Below are 27,995 nucleotides of genomic sequence, written 5' to 3' on the forward strand. Positions count from 1 at the left end.
ATCAAACTACTTGAGTGACAACTCAAAAAGACTACAGGGACTTCCCTGGTGGTTCAGTGGCTAAGACTCCATGCTCCCAGTGCAGGGGGCTCAGGTTTGATCCCTGGTCAGGGAACTAGATCCCACAGACTGCAACTAAGGCCTGGTGCAGCCACATAGATAAAGAAAGAAAAGCAGCTTAAAAAAAAAAAAAACCCACTACATATATTAAGACAATTAATCATGAAAAAAAATTCAAGATTGATCCTCATTTCTAGGTAAGGCTGACAGTGGAATTCAGAGTATGGCTCTTGCAGTTACCTATTTGAGCTTCAGTATCAACGCAACCTTTAATCACAATAATATATGAACTCCTATACTTAAGTAATAAAGCTCTTTTCACTAGAATCATAATGGCTGGAATCATCACTAAGATTTGCTCCCTCTCTTACATTTATGTCATTAAGCACATTTACAAACTAAACAAGTTCTTTAGAGGATGAAGGAATATGACAAACAAAAAAATTAATATTAAATTGATCTGGGTGTTTATTGGTGACTCTGACATTGTATCTGTTAACAACAATCAACCTTAACACAAAAACATTTTTAAACATGCCTAAAAAAACTGCACAGGGTTCTACTTCCAGTGACAACAAGCCAAGTCTCCTACAGATAACAATTACGTATAGTAGACAAAACATTACAAAAAAAGATTTGAAGACACTGGAACATGCACAAAGGATACACCCGAGGAAAAGCAATACCCAGAAGGTGAGAAAGGCACTGGATCTGCTTCCCCTATATTTTTTTTTAATGGCTCTTTGTCTGAGGCATACTCAGGGGACAACTAAAATTCTGAAATAAGAACTGCAGTCTTTCTGGTTCCAAATCGGAAGACAGAGTGGAGGCAAACACATTGGCTAACAAGTGAGGAAGAAAAACCCAGAAAGGAAAGGGTCACAGAGTTCTCAATCCTTCCTATTAACTCTGTCCTAGTCTGCAGCTGAGTCAGGAAATACACATTTGAAGCAGAATCCGAGCAGCCCATCTAAGTCTAAGAGAACAGACTGGAGACATCAGCTGCTGCTCACCGTAAGGGAGACAGGGTTCAGGGTCTATGCCCAGCAATTTAACTGACGGCTAAAAGAAAGAAACAACAAAACAAACAAGAGAGACCATAGCAAAAACCAGCAAAGCCAAAAGCTGGTTCTTCAAGAGGATAAATAAAATTGACAAACCATTAGCCAGACTCATCAGGAAACAAAGGGAGAAAAATCATATCAATAAAATTAGAAATGAAAATGGAGAGATCACAACAGACAACACAGAAATACAAAGGATCATAAGAGACTACTATCAGCAATTATATGCCAATAAAATGGACAACTTGGAAGAAATGGACAAATTCTTAGAAAAGTACAACTTTCCCAAATTGGACCAGGAAGAAATAGAAAATCTTAACAGACCCATCACAAGCACGGAAATTGAAACTGTAATCAAAAATCTTCCAGCAAACAAAAGCCCAGGTCCAGACGGCTTCACAGCTGAAGTCTACCAAAAATTTAGAGAAGAGCTAACACCTATCCTGCTCAAACTTTTCCAGAAAATTGCAGAGGAAGGTAAACTTCCAAACTCATTCTATGAGGCCACCATCACCCTAATACCAAAACCTGACAAAGATGCCACAAAAAAAGAAAACTACAGGCTAATATCACTGATGAACATAGAGGCAAAAATCCTCAACAAAATTCTAGCAATCAGAATCCAACAACACATTAAAAAGATCATACATCATGACCAAGTGGGCTTTATCCCAGGGATGCAAGGATTCTTCAGTATCATACGCAAATGTAATACACCACATTAACAAATTGAAAAATAAAAGCCATATGATTATCTCAAAAGATGCAGAGAAAGCCTTTGACAAAATTCAACATCCATTCATGATAAAAACTCTCCAGGAAGCAGGAATAGAAGGAACCTTCCAAAGCAAACCATTCAATATCACAGTAATCCAAGTCTATGCCCCAACCAGTAACGTTGAAGAAGCTGAACGGTTCTCTGAAGACCTCCAAGACCTTTTAGAACTAACACCAAAAAAGATGTCTTTTTCATTATAGGGGACTGGAATGCAAAAGTAGGAAGTCAAGAAACACCTGGAGTAACAGGCAAATTTGGCCTTGGAATACAGAATAAAGCAGGTCAAAGACTAACAGAGTTTTGCCAAGAGAACACACTGGTCATAGAAAACACCCTCTTCCAACAACACAAGAGAAGACTCTACACATGGACATCACCAGATGATCAACACCAAAATCAGATTGATTATATTCTTTGCATCCAAAGATGGAGAAGCTCTATACAGTCGTAAAAACAAGACCGGGAGCTGACTGTGGCTCAGACCATGAACTCCTTATTGCCAAATTCAGACTTAAAATGAAGAAAATAGGGAAAACCACTAGACCATTCAGATATGACCTAAATCAAATCCCTTATGATTATACAGTGGAGGTGAGAAACAGATTTAAGGGACTAGATCTGATAGAGTGCCTGATGAACTATGGACAGAGGTTCATGACATTGTACAGGAGACAGGGATCAAGACCATCCCCATGGAAAAGAAATGCAAAAAAGAAAAATGGCTGTCTGGGAAGGCCTTACAAATAGCTGTGAAAAGAAGAGAAGCGAAAAGTAAAGGAGAAAAGGAAACATATAAGCATCTGAATGCAGAGTTCCAAAGAATAGCAAGGAGAGATAGGAAAGCCTTCCTCAGTGATCAATGCAAAGAAATACAGGAAAACAACAGAATGGGGAAGACTAGAGATCTCTTCAAGAAAATTAGAGATACAAAGGGAACATTTCATGCAAAGATGGGCTCAATAAAGGACAGAAATGGTATGGACCTAACAGAAGCAGAAAATATTAAGAAGAGGTGGCAAGAATACACAGAAGAACTGTACAAAAAAGATCTTCACAACCAAGACAATCACGATGGTGTGATCACTCACCTAGAGCCAGACATCCTGGAATGTGAAGTCAAGTGGGCCTTAGAAAGCTAGGGGAGGTGATGGAATTCCAGTTGAGCTATTTCAAATCCTGAAAGATGATGCTGGGAAAGTGTTGCACTCAATATGCCAGCAAATTTGGAAAACTCAGCAGTGGCCACAGGACTGGAAAAGGTTAGTTTTCATTCCAATCCCAAAGAAAGGCAATGCCAAAGAATGCTCAAACTACCACACAATTGCACTCATCTCACACGCTAGTAAAGTAATGCTCAAAATTCTCCAAGCCAGGCTTCAGCAGTACGTGAACTATGAACTTCCAGATGTTCAAGCTGGTTTTAGAAAAGGCAGAGGAGCCAGAGATCAAATTGCCAACATCTGCTGGATCATCGAAAAAGCAAGAAAGTTCCAGAAAAACATCTATTTCTGCTTTACTGACTATGTGGCTCACAATAAACTGTGGAAAATTCTGAAAGAGATGGGAATACCAGACCACCTGACCTGCCTCTTGAGAAACCTGTATGCAGGTCAGGAAGCAACAGTTAGAACTGGACATGGAACAACAGACTGGTTCCAAATACAAAAAGGAGTACGTCAAGGCTATATATGGTCACCCTGCTTATTTAACTTCTATGCACAGTACATCATGAGAAACGTCGTACTGGAAGAAGCACAAGCTGGAATCAAGATTGCCGGGAGAAATATCAATAACCTCAGATATGCAGATGACACCACCCTTATGGCAGAAAGTGAAGAGGAACTCAAAAGCCTCTTGATGAAAGTGAAAGAGAAGAGTGAAAAAGTTGGCTTAAAGCTCAACATTCAGAAAACGAAGATCATGGCATCTGGTCCCCTCACTTCATGGGAAGTAGATGGGGCAACAGTGGAAACTGTGTCAGACTTTATTTTTTTGGGCTCCAAAATCACTGCAGATGGTGACTGCAGCCATGAAATTAAAAGACGCTTACTCCTTGGAAGGAAAGTTATGACCAACCTAGATAGCATATTCAAAAGCAGAGACATTATTTTGCCAACAAAGGTCCGTCTAGTCAAGGCTATAGTTTTTCTAGTGGTCAGGTATGGATGTGAGAGTTGGACTCTGAAGAAGGCTGAGCGCGGAAGAACTGACACTTTTGAACTGTGGTGTTGGAGAAGACTCTTGAGAGTCCCTTGGACTGCAAGGAGATCCAACCAGTCCATTCTGAAGGAGATCAGTCCTGGGTGTTCTTTGGAAGGACTGATGCTATTGCTGAAATTCCAATACTTTGGTCACCTCATGCTAAGAGTTGACTCATTGGAAAAGACTGTGATGCTGGGAGGGATTGGGGGCAGGAGGAGAAGGGGACAACAGAGGCTGAGATGGCTGGATGGCATCACTGACTCGATGGACATGAATTTGGGTAAACTCCAGGAGTTGGTGATGGACAGGGAGGCCTGGTGTACTGTAATTCATGGGGTCGTAAAGAGTCGGACCCGACTAAGTGACTGAACTGAACCTCAACATAATAAAAGCTATATATGACAAACCCACAGAAAACATTATCCTCAATGGTGAAAAATTGAAAGCGTTTCCCCTAAAGTCAGGAACAAGACAAGGGTGTTATTTTCACCACTACTGTTCAACATAGTTTTAGAAGTTTTGGCCACAGCAATCAGAGCAGAAAAAGAAATAAAGGAATCCAAATTGGAAAAGAATTAAAACTTTAAAGACTCCACCAGAAAATTACTAGAGCATGAATATAGTAAAGTTGCAGGATATAAAAATCAACACACAGAAACCCCTTGCATTCCTATACACTAATAATGAGAAAATACAAAGAGAAATTAAGGAAACAATTCCATTCACCATTGCAACGAAAAGAATAAAATATTTAGGAATATATCTACCTAAAAAAACTAAAGACCTATATATAGAAAACTATAAAACACTGGTGAAAGAAATCAAAGAGGACACTAATAGATGGAGAAATATACCATGTTCATGGATAAGAAAAATCAATATAGTGAAAATGAGTATACTACCCAAAGCAATCTATAGATTCAATGCAATTCCTATCAAGCTACAAACGGTATTTTTCACAGAGCTGTATGGAAATACAAAAAACCTCGAATAGCCAAAGCAAGCTTGAAAAAGAAGAATGGAACTGGAGGAATCAACTTGCCTGACTTCAGGCTCTACTACAAAGCCACAGTCATCAAGACAGTATGGTACTGGCACAAAGATAGAAATATAGATCAATGGAACAATAGAAAGCCCAGAGATAAATCCATGCACCTATGGACACCTTATCTTTGACAAAGGAGGCAAGAATATACAATGGAGAAAAGACAATCTCTTTAACAAGTGGTGCTGGGAAAACTGGTCAACCACTTGTAAAAGAATGAAACTAGAACACTTTCTAACACCATACACAAAAATAAACTCAAAATGGATTAAAGATCTAAACGTAAGACCAGAAACTATAAAACTCCTAGAGGAGAACATAGGCAAAACACTCTCCAACATAAATCACAGTAGGATCCTCTATGACCCACCTCCCAGAATATTGGAAATAAAAGCAAAAATAAACAAACAGGACCTAATTAAACTTAATAGCTTCTGCACAACAAAGGAAACTCTAAGCAAGGTGAAAAGACAGCCTTCAGAATGGGAGAAAATAATAGCAAATGAAGCAACTGACAAAGAACTAATCTCAAAAATATACAAGCAACTCCTGAAGCTCAATTCCAGAAAAATAAATGACCCAATCAAAAAGTGGGCCAAAGAACTCAACAGACATTTCTCCATAGAAGACATACAGATGGCTAACAAACACATGAAAAGATGCTCAACATCACTCATTATCAGAGAAATGCAAATCAAAACAACAACGAGGTACCATTTCAGGCTAGTCAGAATGGCTGTGATCCAAAGGTCTACAAGCAATAAGTGCTGGAGAGGGTGTGGAGAAAAGGGAACCCTCTTACACTGCCGGTGGGAATGTAAACTAGTACAGCCACTATGGAGAACAGTGTGGAGATTCCTTAAAAAACTGGAAATAGAACTGCCATACGACCCAGCAATCCCATTCCTGGGCATACAGACGGAGGAAACCAGAAGGGAAAGAGACACGTGTACCTCGATGTTCAGTGCAGCACTGTTTATAATCGCCAGGGCATGGAAGCAACCTAGATGTCCATCAGCAGATGAAGGGATAAGAAAGCTGTGGTACATATACACAATGGAGTATTACTCAGCCACAAAAAAGAATACATTTGAATCAGTTCTAATGAGGTGGATGAAACTGGAGCCTATTATACAGAGTGAAGTAAGCCAGAAAGAAAAACACCAATACAGTATACCAACGCATATATATGGAGTTTAGAAAGATGGTAACGATAACCCTGTATGCGAGACAGCAAAAGAGACACAGATGTATAGAACAGTCTTTTGGACTCTGTGGGAGAGGGCGAGGGTGGGATGATTTGGGAGAATGGCATTGAAACATGTATAATATATGGGAAACGAATCACCAGTCCAGGTTCAATGCATGATAAAGGATACTCGGGGCTGGTGCACTCGGATGACCCAGAGGGATGTGATGAGGAGGGAGGTGGGAGGGGGGTTCATGATGAGGAACACGTGTACACCCAAGGCGGATTCATGTCAATGTATGGCAAAACCAATATAATATTGTAAAGTAATTAGCCTCCAATTAAAATAAATGTATTTATATATATATAAAAAGGAAACAAACAAAAGCAACTCTCCTCAAAGACTACAACAGGATCCACAATCTTACAATGAATTATTCACAGTATCTAGGATTCAATCCAAAGTTACTCGATGTAAGATAAAACAGGAAAATGTTACTGTATGCAAGAGAAAAGATGATAATCAACAAAGACACGCCAAGATGACTCAAATTTAGTATAGCAGACAGGATTTTAAAGCCATCATTATAATCTAGGTCGAAACCACAGAGAAAATATGTTCAAGATGAATTTAGAAAAACAGGAAACTTAGAAAAATGGGATATTTTAGAGAAAAAGAAACTATAAGTAACTGAAATCCCAGAAGGAATGGACAGAAATGGAGCTGGGAAAAAATTTTCTTTATGAAAAATAGGTAAAAGTTCTCTAAATTTGTTAAAAGACATAAATTTACAGGTTGAAGGAACTTGGCAAACCCTGAGCGGAACACACGAAGAAAAACCACACCAAGATATAACACAGCCAAATGGCATAAAACCAAGTATGTATAAAGAGAAAGTCTTTAAAGTAGCCAAGATGACTTTTTCCTCTAATACATATTTAGCTGTTTAGAGCAAAAATCATAATACTGTGTTGTGGGATTTATAGCACACATAGATATAAGGCATGACAATTAGAACAAAAAGATGGGGAACAGTAAATGGAATTATATTTTCCATTATATATTCCAAGGTTCTTATATTTTACATGAAGGGGTACAATGCTAAAGAAGACTGAAAAAGTTCAGAACATACATTGTAATTCTTATGTCAACCAGACTGACACAAAATAATAATACAAAGAGCTGTAGCTAAATGGAAAATAGAAATATTAAAATGGAATTCTAAAAAATACTCAACCCAAAAGAGGTAAAAAAGGAAGAAAAGAGAAACAAAAAACACAGGATAAATAGAAAACAAATAGCAAAAAGAAAAACTGAAATCCAACCACTTTAGTAATTGTCTTAAGTGTAAATGGAATAAATAGCCCTTATAAATAGCAGGGATTCTCAGACTTGGATAAAAAGGAATACCTAACTATATGCTTGGAGAAGGCAATGGCACCCCACTTCAGTACTCTTGCCTGGAAAATCCCATGGGCGGAGGAGCCTGGTGGGCTACAGTCCATGGGGTTGCTGAGAGGCGGGCAGGACTGAGGGACTTCACTTTCACTTTTCACTTTCATGCATTGGAGAAGGAAATGGCAACGCACCCCAGTATTCTTGCCTGGAGAATCCCAGGGACAGAGGAGCCTAGTGGTCTGCCATCTGTGGGGGCGCACAGAGTCAGACACGACTGAAGCGACTTAGCAGTAGCAGCAGCAACTATATGCTGTCCATAAGAAACACAATTTCCAGCCATATGTAAAAAGAATTAATACATCATGATCAAGAAGAATACCAAGTTGCTTTAACACTCCGAAGTTAATAAATGTAACCCAAAAACAATAAAAGAAAAAAGGGGAAAAACCCTGGAAACATCCCTGTTGCCCATGGACAGAACAGATAAATACCATGTATTGCTGGAATACAACTTAGCAATTACAACAAGGCAAAGGAAAAATCTGCTGATATATACAATAACATGGATGAGTTTCTAAAACATCACATTGAGTGAAAGAAGCCTTACTCTGAAGAGTGCTTAGTATATGCTTCTACTTATAAATGAACTCCTACAACAGGCAACACTAGCCCATGATTAAAAACAAGAACAGTGATTGCCTCTAGGGAATGGGGCAGGGTGACAGGAGCCTGGATTACACAGGTTTATGTAGTTTATACACATTATACTCTGTGATTTTTTTAAACCGTAAACAAATATTAAAATCTAGTTAATGATAAGCACACTGAAGTGTTTAGGGCTGAAATATTATTGAAGCCTGTGAGTTAATCTAAAACACATTTTTTTTTTTTTGGCTGTGCTGTGCAGTGTGTGGGATCTTAGTTACCCGACCAGGGATGAAACCTGTGTGCCCTGAGTCGGAAGTGTACAGTCTTAACAACTAGACCATGACTTTTTAGGAAAGTCCCTAAAATATATGTGTTTTTTTAAAAGCTAGATTGATGAATGACTATAGTGCAAGGAGATCCAACCAGTCCATTCTGAAGGAGATCAGCCCTGGGATTTCTTTGGAAGGAATGATGCTAAAGCTGAGACTCCAGTACTTTGGCCACCTCATGCAAAGAGTTGACTCAGTGGAAAAAGACTCTGATGTTGGGAGGGATTGGGGGCAGGAGAAGCAGGGGACGACAGAGGATGAGATGGCTGGATGGCATCACTGACTCGATGGATGTGAGTCTGGGTGAACTCCGGGAGTTGATGATGGACAGGGAGGCCTGGCGTGCTGTGATTCATGGGGTCGCAAGGAGTCGGACACGACTGAGCGACTGAACTGAACTGAATAGATGTCATAAAGCAAATACAGCAAAACATTAACTACTGTAGAATTTACTTGGTGGATATATGGTGTGCTTAGTCACTTCAGTCATGTCCGACTCTCTACGACTCCATGGACCATGGCCCGCCAGGCTCCTCTGTCCATGGGATTCTCCAGGCAAGAATACTGGAGTGGGTTGCCATTTCCTCCTCCAGTGAGAAAGTATGAAGTGAGTGAAGTGAAGTTGCTTAGTCGTGTCCGACTCTTTGCAACCCCACGGACTGTAGCCTACCAGGCTCCTCCGTCCATGGGATTTTCCAGGCAAGAGTACTGGAGTGGGTTGCCATTTCCTTCTCTGGATATAGAGCACTCACTGTATAATTCTTTTAAGATTTCTATAGTTTAAAGTCCAGGGACAGATCTTTTCAAATACAATGCCTTGTTACACTCCTTCAGACAAACTCTGAACAAATTTGAGGAAACAAATGGGTTTCCTCAAATATCAGAAACAGTAACCCCAGCTGTTTTAAACTTTTATTTCCTCTATGCTCTTATTATAAAAAAGGTCTGACGTATCTGTTAGCCTGTATTATGTTGATAGACTTTTGGGGTTGGAAGGAAGAGGCAATCATACTTGCTTACACCTATGAGTCCCAAATATTTAATACTCATCAACAGCTTTTTAAATTCCTTAAGCTTTCAGGGATTTTAGGTTGGAAATTTCTAATCTGGTCCAACTCCTCCTTTCCTGGGTATAACATGTTTATTCATCAGTAGTCTCTTCTCAAACCAGCATTATAATACACTACACTACAGTGTGTCTAATCATAAGGGAAGACAGGTGGAAGTCTCCCAACCTACGCACTGCCACAAGGAAAAGGCTGATGATTTTGAAAAATTAAAATGGGGCAAAGCGTGTACGAAGCAGTGCATACCTCCTGTTCTGCCTGATAAAGCTTGACAGTGATGTTCCTCTGGAAACCCACATCACCGGCGTCGTAAAACACCCCGAGACTCGTAATAACGATTGGATAGAGAACCCGGAAGCTCACGCTGACAACTCGGTCCTCAGACAGCCCTGATGAAGTGTCTTCCAAAAGACTGAATGCTTCAATCTCCTGATTCAGAACTAAGGAAGTAATAATGAGAAAAGGAGTTTTACACAATCAAACACAATCTTTTATTTTACCAATATGAAGTACGCTTGATAGCAAAATCTAGATCTGTTATATAATTCTTTCACAAATGGCAATACATTTTTAAAGTGCTTCAGAAAAAAAAAAAAACTTATTAAGAACAAAATTTTCAGCCACATCTTAGCAAAATAATTATTAGAGGTACTTTAATAAACTTCTGCATATGCATATATGCCTCTGTGTATAAACACTATAGGGGAATATTAAAGATTGGATAAATGGGGAAAGGTTGGATAAATGGGGATATTAAAAACAGTACTAACTGCAGTCATAAATAATGAGTACATTTGTCTTGCTCTGCAAATTCCAAAAATCCTACTGCACGTTGAGCACTTTTTGTGATGTCGGGCAGTTATCACTGTACAAAAGTAACTGAAATCAATTCAAATAGCACTGAAAAACTAGCCATATAGTATTGACAAAGATAAACACATTAAGCACAGCATTTCTGACCACCTACTATGTGTCACATACCATCAGATTTAATCTTTACAACTACCCTCTGTGGTTGTGGCATTATCTCCAGTTTACAGAGTCGGAAAATGAGCTCCAGAGATGTATCTGATTAAGGTCACAGAAAGTGACAGAGCAGAAATCAAACCCATATCTACTGACTTCAGATTCAGTGCTCTTTCTATTCCCCAGAGTCTAATCAATGACAAAAGCATCCCTTTTGGGATGCCTTATGCCTTTCTCAGCTACCATAAATGAATCAGGATAGACTACATGAAACAGTTAATATGGCTGAAAATATCAATGCCAGCTTGAGAAATAATCTAAAAACTTATTTTAAAAGATTATTCTACATTCTTTGTATGTTTTAGAGCTATGATTTTCCAACTCTGCAGGTCACACAGGCCCTGATGCAGGTCCCGTTAGTTAAAAACATGTGCACACATACTCATATTTATAAAATATATATGCATTGTCAGTGTATTCAATATTAATTAAGGTTACATTTTATTTTCAGATAAGCAGAAATTCTGTTTCCTTCCCACACTCCAGAGGATCATTTGGATCCCTACCTTAGAGTTCCTAGTGTGCTATTTTACGCTTAGTAGCTGCTCAATAAAATAGGATTAAATAGAATTGTTGGCTCCTACCCACTTACAAACATGAGCAGGTGGGAAAAAAGGAGGATACAGATTTTGTCATGGGTTGGGGCAAGCACTGGCCAGACAGTCTAGACTCCAAATATACTGGAAAATAACAAAAAATTTTCTCTTTAATATTTTCAGTAAATAGGATATCCAAAGTGAAGCACGTCTATTAAAGATTATAACATATATATATTTATAAAATATACATGTATTGTCAGTCAAGACATTCAATATTAATAAAGATTACATTTTATTTTCAGATACACAGAAATTCTGTTTTCTTCCCACACTTACCCAAATGATCCGCTAGAGTGTGGGAAGAAAACAGAATTTCTGTATATCTGAAAATAAAATGTAATCTTATTAATACCAAAATATTAATACTTAATACTTTAATATTAACACTTAATACTGTAAGTATTAATCTTAATACTGACAATATGTATATATTTTATAAATGAGAATGTGTAAATAAAATTATAACCATCTAGAAAAATTATTTTCTAAAACAAATGTAACTTGAACTTCAAGCCATCTGGACACAAGATAGCCTGCTGCTCCGATAATCCTATTAATCAAACTTCTATACATCCAGGGTATCATGATGATTAATGTTCATGATGACCTTAAGGTACTGAAATAAATCTAAATGCCATTTAAATCAAAGTGATAAAATCAGATTCTAAATATTAATTTAGCTATACCTATTTTTACAAATTGGTAACCTAAATATTATATACATGAAAATTTTCTATTAATGAAAATCTTCACTCCTTTACTATTAATGAATAACAGCACTTAAAATAATAGAAAGTCTGGTTAAAGCTTTCTTTAAATTTGGCTTGGCCTGGATTTGAATTTCAAATATAATCTGTTCTCTTACATCATCAGTAATACAATATTTTATTAGGTTCACGGTCCCTTTGGGACCTCAGTGAATGTTAAAGGGAAACATTCACTGTCACCCTCTCCCCAGAAAAACACAATTATACGTAAAATTTTACTTACAATGTTAACTAAATTCATAGACATCCTAAGTAAGAAACATCTGTTTTACAATACAGACCTGAAAATATGGTCCAATTTATTTAAAACGCTGATTACAACCCAATTTTTTAAAAAGGCGGGTTTTTAAAAAAATAACAGTATTAAACACCGAACACATCCCAGAACTAAATACTTCATATGTATCAACTTATTTCATCCTCATGTCAGTCCTGATGGGGTAAGTATAATACTTTTCCCTCCAGTTTACAGATCAGGACACTGAGGTTGCAAGTTGTAAATAACTGTTTGAAGGCCATACAGCTAGGAAATGGCACAGCCTAGATTTAAAGCCAGGAAGCCTGACTACAGAGCCCTTACTCCTAACCATTACTCTGCTGCTACCTACACAGGCAAGGTGCACATAATCATACACATGTGACAGGTCTTAAAACACCTGAAGTCATACTCAGTAGATTCAAGACGTGGGGAAGTTTAACCTCCCTCAGAACCAGAGCTGAACATAATAGGAAATGCTAATAAATAAAGGTATAAAGTTATCACCTTCCTAAAATTGTTTCCCTGGCAACACAGAGAACCTAATTAGGACCACTTGTCTTTAATCTCATCAGAGCTCCCACAAATTTTTAACTGTAAGGAATAAAATAAAATTATTGTGTTTTCTTTCTTTTTTTTTTTTTTTACTATTTCTTTTGTACCTTAGGCAATAGTCCTTAGAGAAAGGTGATTCATAAGATCTGTATCAAGGCTATTATAAATCAACAGGCTGGTGAAATTAGCAGTTTTCTGTAAGTTTAAACTTTACTAACTCAGAATTTATCTACACACAAGGAATTTCCAGACGCGTGGGAACCATACTGAAAAATAAACTCTCCTGGATCCTAAAATCATATATATATTCATAAGGAATCTTCACAGACACGCAAAGTGGTTAGTCTGTCAGAAAGGATGAAAGATAAATTTCAATGAAAGTTTGATTTTAGTCTGCCAAAAATAGACTGCTATACTATTTATCTCAACAACTCTTCCTTAACATCAAATTTGCACAGTAGCCCACCCACCCCTTAACTGCAGTTCCGCTTTCCCAAGTTTTCAGTTATCTACATTTAACTACTGTCCAAAAACATTAAATGAAAAATTCCAGTAATAATTCATAAGTTTTAAACTGCGGGCCCTTCTGAGCAGCATGATGCAATTTTGAGCCATCCAGCTTGATCCTGCCTGGTGCGTGACTCATCCTTGTCCAGCACATCCCACCCATTAGTCACTCGGCAGCCGTCTGGGTTATCTGGTCAACCATCCACGCACTGCACTGCTTGTGTTCAAGTGATCCTTATTTTATGTCAATAAGGCCTCCAAGGGCAAGAGTGGTGATGCTGGCAACTCAGATGTGCCAAACAGAAGCCAGAAAGTGCTTCCTCTAGGTGAAAAAGTGAAAGCTCTCCACTGAATAAGGGAAGGAAAAAACATCATAGTTGAAGTTGCTAAGATCTACCATCAGAACAATAGTCTATCTGTGAAACTGTGAAGGAGGAAAAAGAAATCTGTGTTAATTTTGCTGTCACAATTCAAACTGCCAAAGTTATGGCCATGTGTGATAAGTGCTTAGTTGTATGGAAGAAGCATTAAATTTGTAAGTAAGATACTCTGAGAGACAGATCATACTCACATAACTTTTATTATAGTATGCCGTTACAACTGTTGCATTACTACTTACTGTTGTTAATCTCTTACTGTGTCTAATTTATAAATTAAACTGTATCACAGCTATGGAGGAACAGGGGAAAACAGTGTACACAGGATTTGGTTCTATGCAAGATTTCAGGCATCCACGGGCCGGGGGAGGTCTTGGAATGCATCTCCCGTGGGTAAGGGAGGACCATTGTACACGACAGTGGTAGGGCTGAGGAAAAGACTTACCTGGATTCGTGATGTTGAGTAGTTTGCAGGAATAAGGATCTTCCCTGTCCTCCACAGGCACAGTGCAGCCATGAGCACCTATTATGAACTTCACAAGGACACTGAGAGATGTGTTGGCATTAACATCAGTTACTGATCTTCACCTCGCCCATGCATGCTTCTTCATGCCCATTTCAGAGCTTTTACTTTGAGACGACGAGTATTTATTAGGATTAATTCTAACTTTATTCTTTCGGTCTAGCAAAAAGGGGGAACAGGCAAACCAGAAGTTGCTAACTGCCAAGTGACTGACGTGGAAGCCCTCTACCACAGGACAATATTAGGGCAAGCCTGGCCACCAGCAGACACTCGGGCCGTTTAACTGCAAACTATGGTAAAGCCAACTTCTCATGCCCACACCTAAAAACTTGGCTCTATTGATGAACTTCTTCACTCACTTCCTTCTCTTTCAGAAAGTGTTCCTTCTACTCAAGAGTAGCCTTTCTAGGCCAAGGCAGGGAACATGGGTTCGATCCCTGGTCCAGGAAGATCCCACATGAGTAGCAACAAGAGAAGCCAACGCACTGAGACGCCTGTGCACCACAACTAGAAATTAACTCCTGCTCACAACCAGAGAAAGCCCGCGTGCAGCAACAAAGACCCAGCACAGCCAAAAATAAATAAATAAAAATAATCATAAAAAAAAGTAGTGTTACTGTCCCAGGACAGGACTTCTCCTGAGATCTTGCTTCACTAGCCACCTGTAACCCACAGCTCCTTCCCTACACATAATAAGTATAATGAAGTCCTGACATTAATTTTTATCCACCGTCCTTCCCTCCTTGTCCCCATCCTTTCTTTCCTTTACAGTGAAGTCCTACAAGGGAAAAACTAAAATTGCAGCCTCTGGTTTTCCCTTCTCATTTTATACCACAAAATTTTAGTTTCAGTACCCACCACGCCCACAGAGATGTCTACTACGAATATAACTAGCGATCTGCTGCTTGATCAACACTCCTTACCCTTTCCTACTTGGCTTTCCTGAGCCTGGAGGGTACAGTTCTCCTTAGAAAGCTCTCTTCCTTTTTCACGTGGCCCTGCTCGGTGGCTCCCAGCTCTTCCGGCCCAGCCTGTCCACTGAGTGGACATCACCCCTGGGCTTTGCCCTTGGATCACTTCTCACTCAACTCACTCTTTTCCTTTGCTCTTTTTGGACATTTTTTTCTGGCCTCATCACATAGCATTTAGGATCTTAATTCCCTGACCAGGGATCAAACCCAAGCCCTCTGCAGTGGAAGCGAAAAGTCTTAACCGCTGGACCACCAGGGAAGTCCCTCCCTGGACAATATTTATTCCTAAGGCTTCAACCAGCTTGGGAGTGATTCCTGAATTAGCATCTCTAGCTTGGACCCATCTTCTAAGGAAAAGATTCACAAATTCATCGTACATTTTCAGCTCGATGGCCCACAAACAGCTGCGTGCTACAGCCTGCTCCCACTGTGCCGTGAGGGCCGACTATAAAATTTTCAAGGATTCTGTGAGCTGGTTATTAACCACAGATTTTATTAAGAATTAAATTATATAAACTTACAACTAAATGCATTATATTAAGAACAAATGATACCAATGCTCAGATTCATCATGTCTTAACTATTTCACTATCATCTCTGCTCCTGGGGTTATGTGTATCTGTTGTATCTGTGTGGTGGGGATATTACGATGCTATGCCACTGCTGATCTTCCCCAAGTCTGTGTCTAGAGACATATATAGCTTGAAATTGGCCACAGTGGTAATACTTACACCATGGAAACAAGCAAGCACTACAAATAAAGGCTGGATTTATTGTTCTGTTGACTGTCCAGACGTAAAGTGATGGAGAAAATGTTAGTAATTCAGATTAAACTTAAAACCTGTGGGTACACGTATAACTGATTCACTTTGCTGTATTGCAGAAAGTAATACTACATTGTAAATCAACTAGTCTCCCAATAAAGATTCAGTTCAGTTGCTCAGTCATGTCCAACTCTTTGCAACCCCATGGACTAAAGCACACCAGGCTTCCCTGTCCATTACCAACTCCCGGAGCTTGCTCAGACTCATGTCTATCGGGTCGGTGTCATCCAACCATGTCACCCTCCAAAATAAAATAAAAGCCTTAAAAAAAAACCAAACCACACACACAAAAAATTTGTGGCCATTCCACAGTGAATAGTACAAAAAATTGAGGAAATACTCCTCCCTTGTTCAAAACCTATGATCTGATTCAGCAAGGAGGTCACTCCCTTCATTGACTCAGAGTTCTGTCATGTACCACAGTTGTCATTTAGTTTTACACTTGAAATATTCATGCCAGAATTATGCTCTTGTCAACTGCAGCAACAAGCCGGCTATAGATACAAAAGTCTGGCAAATGATGAAAACACTCTGAGAATCAACTGGCTAGATGAAGTCTGAGACTTTTATAAACATTAGTTTCTGTCAATTATACACTACACAGCCTTTGTATCAATAAAGTTTATAACAAACATATACATACAAATAAGCATGCTTTTCTTCAGACAGCCAGTGGATAAACATTTAACATCACACCCCTGACTGCAGGTACCTCAAACTCAACAAATCTACATCTGAGCTCCTTTCTCATGAAACCTGCTCTTCTCATCTAGTACTTTTTGTCTCGATGGATGATTTCATTATTCTCCAAGTTAGAAAGCTAGCAAATATTCTAGCATTCTCTTTCTCTTTCTACGTTCAATAGCCTTAATTTTTTAAAAAGTCACCACTTTAGCTCAGCCCTTAGCAGTCCTTGTCTAAATGGGTCTCACCCACCCCTGAACTCTCAACACACTGTCTGGTTCCTGCCTGCTGCTGCTGCTAAGTCACCTCAGTCATGTCCGACCCTGTGCGACCCCGGAGACAGCAGCCCACCAGGCTCCCCCGTCCCTGGGATTCTCCAGGCAAGAACACTGGAGTGGGTTGCCATTTCCTTCTCCAATGCATGAAAGTGAAAAGTGAAAGTGAAGTCGCTCAGTCGTGTCCAACTCTTAGCGACCCCATGGACTTCAGCCCACTAGGCTCCTCCATCCATGGGATTTTCCAGGCAAGAGTACTAGAGTGGGGTGCCATCGCCTTCTCCGATATCACAGCACACATAACATTTTATTACACTACTACATCTATTTCCTTCTACTAAACTCCAAGCCCTCATAAAGGCTCAGGCTGTACTGGATTTATCTATACATAGCATACCACCTGCGCAAAGGATAATAAACACTTGAGAAACTGACAACTTACAGCTTCACTACAAAGGTTTTTAATTAAATAGAGTCCTTGAAATGTATGTGGAGTCTGGCTCCTTCAGTGAAATACAAGACTTGAAAGTAAGCCATAACCACAGAAATGCAAAGGCTTTCTTTTACTAACAGCCAATTATGCCAGAATACTTTTTACAAACTAAAATATAGCTGTTTAGAATAAAAGTATAAACAGAAATGAACAAATGTGTTCAATTATTGCAGATATTTACCGAATTTAAGCTACCTTAGTCTTACTAGGTCCACAAAATTACTCTGCCCCAGGAAAAAGTATTGAGCTAATATCTATTTTTATATAGATATCCCATCATTTTAATAAAACAAATCACCAAGCTTACTTAATTTAAAGCCCTAATGCTATGACAGCAAATAAACTATCGATGAGAGCCTGAATGTTAACTCTACTCATTATATGTAGCTCTCAATCATCCCCTCAATAGTTGTTGAGTGTCTTACTCTGCCAAGTTAGGTTCCAGGTGCTGGAAATATACCAGTGAAAAAAGCTGAAGCCCCTGTGCTCATAAAACACAGTTTGTGGGGAAAGACAAAATTTGTAAATATACAACTAAGTATAATAAACATGCTAGCTTGTGATACATATCATAAAAAAAATAAGTCCAGTAAGAGAAGACAGAGTTGGAATGGTACTATTTAACATGGCACTGCCTGCGAAGGTGATATCTAAGCAGAGGCCTGAAGACAGTGAGGAAGTGAGCCGTGAGGACATGCGTGGAACAGGGGCACAGGCAGGGAATGGCAAGTGCAAAGGCCCTGAGGCAGGAGCACACTGAAGGTATTCAAGGTGGCCAGTGCAGGGGGAGCAGACGCAGGTAAGGCCAAAGGCCACAAAAAAGACCTGGGACTTCACTCTGAGCAAGAAGAGAAGTTAGTGGAGGTGTATGAGCAGAAAATTGGCATAATTTGGCTATTTTTAAAAGGATCATTCTAGTTACAGTATGGAAAATAAAACATAAGGGATGAAAGGTGGAAGCAGAAAGTTCAGACACAGAGGCTCCTGCAGTAATCTGGGTGAGGGGTGACGGCGGCCTGAACCAGTGTGGGGGTTCTGTGGTGCAGGTGGGGAGAGGCTGGATTCCAGATGCAATGGAAAGGAAACACTGAGAAGATACGCTAGTAGACTGGATGTGGATAAGATAACACTGTACTATGAATTGCAAAAACCTATTTTTCTGATGCTTTGACATTCCCCCCAACAGGCTGTGAGCATCCTGCCCAGATGACCAGGTACACATGGGTGACGAGGCTGGTCCTGCCACAGGTTTGCCCGCTTGCCACCCCCTACCCCGACAGTGACCTAGTGACATTCAGACACAGCAATGAAATGCCCTCACACCTGTCGCTTGTACTTTCCTCTCTGACCCCCAGTAAAGGCACCTGCTGTTGGGTCTTCCGTCTCTTGGCTCCCCACCTGCTCGGGTGAGTCCGTTCCCTGGATGCTCCTCCTACTCGGTCCCCTGCACTGGGGTGTTGGACCTCTCTCTCAGACCTGTGAGCATAATAAATCCTTTAATCTCCTATGCCTCAGGAAATTCCCAGGGTAATTTCCACTGCTGTGTTGCAATGATCCTTCAAGACCTCACAAGGGCGACTTACTCCTCCATTCACAAGACAAACACCCAAGTTTTTGGTCTGAGCAACTGGGAGAGAAGGTCATTATTTTCTGAGCTGGGAAAGGCAATCAGAAGTGCAGGTTTTCAAGGTGGTTCTATAGCAGTGATGATTCCGAGGCCCTTCTATCATCATTTCAATCATGAACTAGAGAAACCTGTCTTGAAAAGGAATGGAAGCTGCTATGAGTAAGATAGGAAATCTATAAATTTCACTACTGGTGATGAGAAAATTCACAACCACAGTTCCCTCGTATACTACTCAGTCACAAGCATGCCAGCTGTATACGATCCTGAGGGCCTTCTCTGCTTCTCAGTGACTTCACACAAGCACAGAAGAATCTTCACACCACTAGGAGTCCACACTTCTCTGCCTCTCTTTCACTAGCCCCTCACTGCATAATCTTCAGAGGCTGCTTTTCCTGAGAAGACTAAGACCTTGGGCTCCTAACCAATAACTGAGCCATCTAATGCCAACACATGACATGCTGGTACTTCCCTGATGGTCCAGTGGTCCAAGAATCTGCCTTGCATTGGAAGGCACTCAGGTTCGACGCCTGGTTGGGGAACTAAGATCCCGCACGCCATGGGGCAACTAAACTAAGCCTGTGTGCCACAACGCAAGAACCTGCACATTGCAACAAAAAATCCCACGTAATGCAACTAAGATCCAACAGCTAAATAAGTATTTAAAAAAACAGATAAATCAACTGTACTCCAATATAAAGTCAAATTAAAAAAAAAAACCACAACAACACGTGACATGCTATCAAAGCTCAAGTCTGGAAGGGTGGCTGAGGAAAAGAGGATGGCACACTATACAAATCGTAGACCACACACAGCTAAAACCACCACAGAACAGAAACAAACTAAGTGTCTCCCAGTGAAGTCAGTCCAAAGCATATTTAGACACAAATCCATCTAGTAGAAACTACTCTGGAACAGAACCTTTTAAGGACCATTCTTCTAAATAAAAGCAAAAAAAAACCCAAAAGCCAATAAAGAAAAAGCAAACAAACCAACCACACTAGGTATCTATAAAAACTAGGTATGTGAACCACTGAATATGGAATATACTCCTCTCCAACTATCTTTTGGCTTAAAATCTTGGTTAAGTTTACTTTTAGGGCTCAACTACATGGAGAAAAAGCAAAATGAGATAGTCCTCTCTCCTGGGAAAAAGAGGCCACATATCTGAATTAACAGCTCTGACTATCCAAGAAGAGGTTTTTCAGAACACTCACTCAATATGGCAGGCAAGGTGTGAACTCAAGGAACCTACCGTTGACTTAGTGCTGGATGTTGTAGCAAATGCTTCAGCCAGGTGCTTCTTATCACATTGCGAAGCTGATGGTTATTGCGGGCTGACAGCACACCAACCACCACGTCATAGTGATTAGATTTCCACTGAGGAAATAAGGCCAACTGATCTAGAAATAAGCAACAATAAGCTGAAATGTCATGTCTCAATTACTGTTAAGTCCAATATGTAGCATACAAATGTTTATTACAAAATAATATATGTTGATGCTTGTAAAAAAAAAAAAGACAAATAAATACAAAGAAAAAAAATTTTAAAGCGCTCGTAAACTCACCATCCAGAGATATCCACTACTAACATTTTGGCATAGCCGTTTTGTTTCCATACCTATATATGTATTTGTGCTCACACAGTACGTATGTCGGGCTTCCCTGGGCTCAGCCGGTAAAGAATCTGCCTGCATTGCAGGAGACCCCAGTTCAATCCCTGGGTTAGGAAGATCCCCTGGAGAAGGGATAGGCTACCCACTCCAGTATTCATGCGCTTCCCTGGTGGCTCAGCTGGTAAAGAATCCGCATGCAATGCAGGAAACCCAGGTTCCATCCATGGGTTCAGAAGATCCCCAGGAGGAGGGCATAACAACCTACTCCAGTATTCTTGCCTGGAGAATTCCCATGGACAGAGGAGCTGGTGGGCTACAGTCTATGGGATCACAGAAGAGTCGGACACGACTGAGCACCTAAGTGCAGCACAGCATGCATGTCAATTCTTAAAAACAAGTGAGATGTTTCTCATGAGAATCAGTTCAGAAGGTCAATGTGGCATAAACTGCACAGCAGTGAGCAGCAAGAGCCAATTAAGCTATAGTCAGAATCCTGGCTCTTTAGCTATAAAAGTTATTTAACTTCTTAAGCTTTAGTTTCCTTAAGTAGAAACAGGTGTAATAATACTTCTCATAGAGTTGTTGTAAAAATTAAACAAAATAATGTGTATAAAGGTCCTGGCTTGGTACCAGGCAAACAGCAGGCAATCAAGCAACTAACAACAACAAATTTGCTTTCAAAGGGGAAGCCACACATTAATATTGGTTACTAAGTCTGGGAGATAAAGCTGAAGGACTACCATGCTGCAAAGAATCAGAACCCTTATTTATGCCAATAAATTCTACAAGCAGCAAACATTTATCACTTAGTCTAAAGAGGGGAAATAGCATTTCTTTTTTTCTTTTACTTTTTGGCTGCATCCCACAGCAAATGGGATCTTCCTTGACCAAGGATTGAACCCACACCCCCCACAATGTAAGTCTGGAGTCCTAACCACTGGACTGCCAGGGAAGTTCCTGAAACATTTCTAGTTTGAAGAAAAAAAAAAAAAATCAAGTGACAAGTCATTATTTTTACTGTCATATTTATGACTCATTTTCTATTGTCATTTAATGGACGAGATTCCATTTTATAAATCTGTCCTCAGAAAAAGATAGAAAGATATTTTGTCCCTATTTATCATCAGCAGTTTCAAAGCTTGTAAGCTACAAGCCTATACATAGCTCTGATTAGGGATCCCATTTCATCTTTCTCCAGTGGTGAAAACTGATCCAAAATGTTTCCAAAAATAAATCATTGAAGGCCGGAGAGTGTTACTACATTAAACACAATGTTTTTGTATCCCATAGGATCTAGTTATTCAAAAGACAACAAAACCATGTTATTTCTTCAAGGGAGAATGATTTAAATGCTTATGTAAAATTAGCAATGACAACCCATTCCCTCCTCCTCCTTTATCAGAGAGACACTGGTAGTAAGTATATTTTATTGACAGCAGTGAGGCAAATGCAGTCACCCACACATAACTGACTGCAGAGCTGACATGCTGCCACAGTATCAGTAAGAAGCTATTCAAATCCTTGGGCCTCAGTTTCCTCATCAGAGAAGACTGACACCAAAAAGTCTTTAGATGCTCTATTTCATCTGTTTCAAAATGTCTTCTCAAAAGATTAAAAAGCTTTAAAAGATTAGAGGAAAATTTAAACGTATCCCAAATGCCTCAGTTATTGACATCGTGAGAAAACAAAGCTGCTGCACAAAAATCTCAACATAACTGAAACATCTCTTTAAATGCCAAACACCACTACCTTATTTTGGATCAGTAATCAAAATAAGTCTTTTATAGATGGATTACATGAGACATAATTCAACCTTTTCTTGATCGCAAAATCTCCTTAAAATTGTTCTCCGATCTCTCTTTCTCAACATTAATTCTAGCCGAAGCATCAACTCAGTTTCTTATCTTTTACTTGGACCTACAAGGGTACCCTAATGGTTTCACCCGGACCTCTTGAGATTTTTCTAAAAATAAATAAACAGACATGAAGATAACCATGTGGTATGTGAAAATCTCACGGATTACCGCTGTAAAGTACTTTTTGATCTTATTTCACTTCTCTCTGCCACTGCCAATCCTCTCTGCTTCTAATCCATGTCTAAGTTGCTTCTATTGAACTGTGTAACTTCCCATACATTTCTCTTTTTCTTGCAGAAGAGAAGTACATGTCAGATTTTCGCCTTCAGAGAACTTCTACTTCCAGGAAAACAGTTTTCTAAAGACTCAACCGAAAAACTCTGTTAGAACTAATAAATTCAGTAAGGTTACAGGATATATAATATACGAAAGTCAACTGTATTTCTATACAATATCAAACTATCAGAAAGAGAAATTAAGAAAACAATCCCAATTTTAATTGCATCAAAAAGAATAAAATACCTAGGAATAAACTTAACCAAGGTGGCAAAAGATCTGTACACTGAAAAGTATAAGATATTGATGAAATCAATTGCAAAACATAAAAACAAAAGATATCCCATGCTAATGGATCAGAAGCATTAATATTGTTAAGATGTCCATACTAGCTAAAGCAATCAACAGATTCAGTGTAATCTCTATTAAAATTTCAAGGACATTTTTCACAGAAACAGAAAAAAAAAAATCCTAAAATTTGTATGGAACGGCAAAGACCTTGAATAGCCAAAGCAATCTAGAGAAAGAAGAACAAAGCTGGAAACACCATACTGCCTGGTTTCAAACCATATTATAAAGCTACGGTAATCAGTACAGTACTGGCATTAAAACAGACGCACACATCAATGGAACATAATAGAGAGCCCAGAAATAAACCCACACGTGTATGGTCCATTCAATTACAGCAAAGGAGCCAAGAATACACAACAAGGAAAGGACAGTCTCTTAAACAGATGATATGGGAAAACTGGACAGCCACATGCAAAGGAATGAAAGGGAACCACTAACTTACCACTATACACAAAAATCAACTCAAAATGGATTAAAAACTTGAATGTAGGACCATAAAAGTCCTATAAGAAAACACAGGCAAGTAAGCTCCTTGATGGTGGTCTTTGCAATAATTTTTTTAGATGTGACACTAAAAGCAAAGACAACAAAAACAAAAATAAACGAGAGTACATCATACTAAAAAGCTCCTGCACAGCAAAGGAAACCATCAACAAAAAGTGAACAGGCAACCAACTGAACAGAAGATATTTACAAATCATATCTGATTAATATGCAAAGCACATAAAGAACTCATACAACTCAATAGCAAAAATCCACAGAATCCTGTTAAAACTGGGCAGAGGATCTGAATAGACATTTCTCCAAAGAAGACATACAGCCTGCTGTCAGCTACGTGAAACGGTGCTCAAAATCACTCATCATCAGGGAAATGCCAATCAAAACCACAATGAAATCTCACCACACCCCCTGGCACAGCTACTATCAAAAAGGTAAGAAATAATAAATGTTGGAGAGGACGTAGGGAAGAGGGAACTCTTGTGCACACACTGTTGGTGGGAATGTAAATTGATGCAGCCACTATGAAAAACAGCATGGTGGTTCCTCAAAAAATTAAAGATAGAACTCCCATTAGAGCCAGCAAAACCACTTCTGGATATTATCTGAAGGAAATGAAAACTTCCACTAGAAAAGACAAGAATGGAGATGATATGCATGATAGTGAACATGGGGATGCTCACTGCAGCATTATTTTCTATAGTCAAGATATGGAAGCAACCTAAGTGTCCACTGATGGGTGAATGAAGAAAATGTATTCTTTACACACAATGGAATGTTACTCAGCCACAAAAAAGAAGGAAATCTTGCCATTTGCAGCAACACTCAAGACCCTGCGGGCATTATGCTAAGTGAAGTAAGTCAGACAAAGACAGACTAATAAAACAAAACACCAAATTCATAGAGAACAGATAGGTGTTCACCAGAGGATGCGGGTAGGCAAAACGGTAAGAGGTACAAACTTCCAGTTATAAAATAAGTAAGTTCCGGGGTTGTAAATACAGCATGATGACAACAGTTAATAATACCGTATTGTAGAGAGCTGCCTGGTGGCCTAGTGGTTAGGAGACCAGGCTTTCACTGCTGGGGCCCTGGGTTCAATCCCTGGTCAGAAAACAGATTCCACAAGCAGGGCCAAAAAAAGCAAAACAAAACTGCACTGTATTTAAATGTTGCTAAACAGAGTAGGTCTTCAAAGTTCTCATCAGAGGAAAAAGAAAACTGTGACTATGCTGGTGACAGATGTTAACTAAATATATTATGGTTAGCTGTATATATTTAAGGATATATACATGTATCAAATCATTCAGCTGCACAACTGAACTGAGGCTTGTTAGTCAATTATACCCCAATTTTAAAAAGAGCCTGTGGTTTCTTCTACCACATGCCACCAATGTGTATCAGTGCAACAGATCTGTGAATACTGTTACACAGTATAAACCTCAAAGGGGACAGCTGCCTGGCGGCCTCGGGGTTAGGATTCAGTGCTTTCACTGCTGTGGCCCAGGTTTGACATCTAGTCAGGAAACCAGTATCCCGGCAGGCTGCATGGTGCAACCAAGATTAAACACACACACAAACCCCTCCAAGTGGATGCTGTGTAACAACGCAGCTCAACTTCTCAGTCCCCTTCTGTATTTTTCTCACCTCTGCTCAGTGTTCCAAGCATAGGGTAACTTGTTCAATTCTCATGTCTGAAAATTGGGGGAAAAAAAAAACAACCCAACCCAACTAAAAAGTAAACATGGGCAAAAAAAGATAATTCACAGAAAAAGAAATGTAAAGAGCCAACACATCTACGAAAAACAGTTCAACATCACTGGAAGCCAAGTTTGAATGACAGCAATAAGACACGAGTTTTCTCTTACATTCAAACTGACAAATATCTTCTTAAATGACAATGCCCTAATGATGGATATTTTGAAACAGGCAGTTGTTACCAGGAAAAGGCTACTTTCCTATGCTGCTGACAGGAATGTACTCCGGTATAATATTCTACAGGAAATTTCCCCATGATACATCAAATACGTCAGAATTCTGTAACTTTTGTCCTGAGCTAAAAATACATTTTAAAGAAATAACCGGTGATGCATTAAAAGATCTCTATTCATCACAGAGTCGTTTCTTAATAATGAAAAACTGCAAACTACATGAATACAATGGACAAGGCACTAGTTAAATAAATTATGGTGTATCCACATGCCAGAATACTACACAGCCACTGACATTATGCTTTAAAGAAATCATTAAATATTGTTCTACATCTTATGAAAAGAAGCAGGTTATGAGATCTATGTACACAGAGTGTGTTAGTCGCAGCTGTGTCCAGCTCTTTGTGACTCCCTGACTGTAGCCCGCCAGGCTCCTCTGTCCATGGAATGCTCCAGGCAAAAATACTGGAGTGGGAATTTCCTTCCTACTGGAGCCACTTCCTTCTCCAGGGGGTCTTCCTGACCCAGGAATCAAACCCAAGGCCCCTGCACTGAAGGCAAAGTCTTTACCACCTTAGCCACCAGGGAAGCCCTATGTACTATATGATTCTATTTACATAAAGCACATAAAGCCGGCAAATCTCTGCATTAAAGATTAGGATCCTGTTACCACTCCTGGCCATGGGAGCACAAAGGAAGCTTCTAAGGTGTTGGCAGTTTTCCTGTCTTTAATTTGGGTGCTGATTAACTGGGTGTATTCAGTTTGTATTAGAAATGGACACAGAACAACGAACTGGTTACAGACTGGGAAAGGAGTACGTCAAGCCTGTATACTGTCACCCTGTTTACTTAACTTATATGCAGAGTACATCATGCGAAATGCTGGGCTGGATGAAGCACAAGCTGGAATCAAGATTGCCAGGAGAAATATCAATAACCTCAGATATGCAGATGACACCACCCTTATGGCAGAAAGTGAAGAGGAACTAAAGAGCCTCTTGATGAAAGTGAAAGAGGAGACTGAAAAAGTTGGCTTAAAGCTCAGCATTCAGAAAATGAAGACCATGGCATCTGGTCCCATCACTTCCTGGCAAATAGATGGGCAAACAGTGAAAACAGTGGCTGACTTTATTTTTCTGGGCTCCAAAATCAATGCAGATGGTGACTGCAGTCATGAAATTAAAAAACACTTGCTCCTTGGAAGAAAAGCTATGACAAACCTAGAAAGCATAATAAAAAGCAGAGACATTACTTTGTCGACAAAGGCTCATCTAGTCAAGTTATGGTTTTTCCAGTAGTCATGTATGGATGTCAGAGCTGGACCATGAAGAAGGCTGAGCACCGAAGAACTGATGCTTTTGAACTGTGGTGTTGGAGAAGACTCTTGAGGCTCTCTTGCAGATCTGCAAGGAGATCAAACCAGTCCATCCTAAAGGAAATCACTCCTGAATATTCACTGGAAGGACTGATGAAGAGCCAATACTTCAGCCACCTGATGCAGAGCCGACTCACTGGAAAAGACCCTGATGCTGGGAAAGACTGAAGGCAGGAGAAGGGGCAACAGAGGACGAGATGACTGGATGATATCACCAACTCGAAGGACCTGAGTTTGAGCAAGCTCCAGGAGATGGTGAAGGACAGGGAAGCCTGACACGCTGCAGTCCATGAGGCTGCAAAGTCGGACACAACTGAGTAACTGAACAACAAACTCGGTTTGTGAAATCACATCGAGTTTACATTTATGTGCACTTTTCTGAATATACATTACATACCAAAAATTTTTAATACTAAATAATTCCCCAAACATGTTTTATGTATGCACATTCAAAAACTGCCCAGTATAGATCATTTTCTTTCATTTTTTTAAAAACTAATTTCAAAATTTTCTATAAGAAGCGTGTTTTACTTTTGTAAGTAAAAAATTTAAATCATGGTATGTGAATGGACAGTCTATGAATCACAAATCCATTCATACTTTGCCAGTTTTATCCTCTTGATCCATTCCTTTAAATTACTGAGCACTTCCTACATTCACTGCCTTAGATGGCAAACATATAGCAATAAACAAATCTTCATAATGTCAAGAATCATTAAAACTACACACAAGCTCCCCAAAGGCAATGATCATTTCTCTTCTTTAGTATGTAGGACACCCTGAGAGTCTGGCAATCTGCTAGCCTCTGGACTGAAAGTGGACATTCAAAA

General features: G+C 39.5%; 1 protein-coding gene across 1 annotated transcript in view; it reads right to left on the bottom strand.

Moving 5' to 3' along the window:
* Positions 1-27,995, bottom strand: part of B3GALNT2 (beta-1,3-N-acetylgalactosaminyltransferase 2) — a gene marked incomplete at its 5' end in the record, with an annotated part of 66,490 nt that overhangs the window by 32,875 nt on the left and 5,620 nt on the right. Inside the window, 3 exons of the mRNA XM_010860093.1 lie at positions 10,028-10,221; positions 14,314-14,414; positions 20,518-20,665. Of these exons, the coding sequence (XP_010858395.1) occupies positions 10,028-10,221; positions 14,314-14,414; positions 20,518-20,665 (443 nt within the window). The remainder of the gene's footprint in view (positions 1-10,027; positions 10,222-14,313; positions 14,415-20,517; positions 20,666-27,995) is intronic.

The sequence above is a fragment of the Bison bison genome, unplaced genomic scaffold (assembly GCF_000754665.1).
Source record: "Bison bison bison isolate TAMUID 2011002044 unplaced genomic scaffold, Bison_UMD1.0 scf7180017864462, whole genome shotgun sequence".
Lineage (NCBI taxonomy): Eukaryota > Metazoa > Chordata > Mammalia > Artiodactyla > Bovidae > Bison > Bison bison.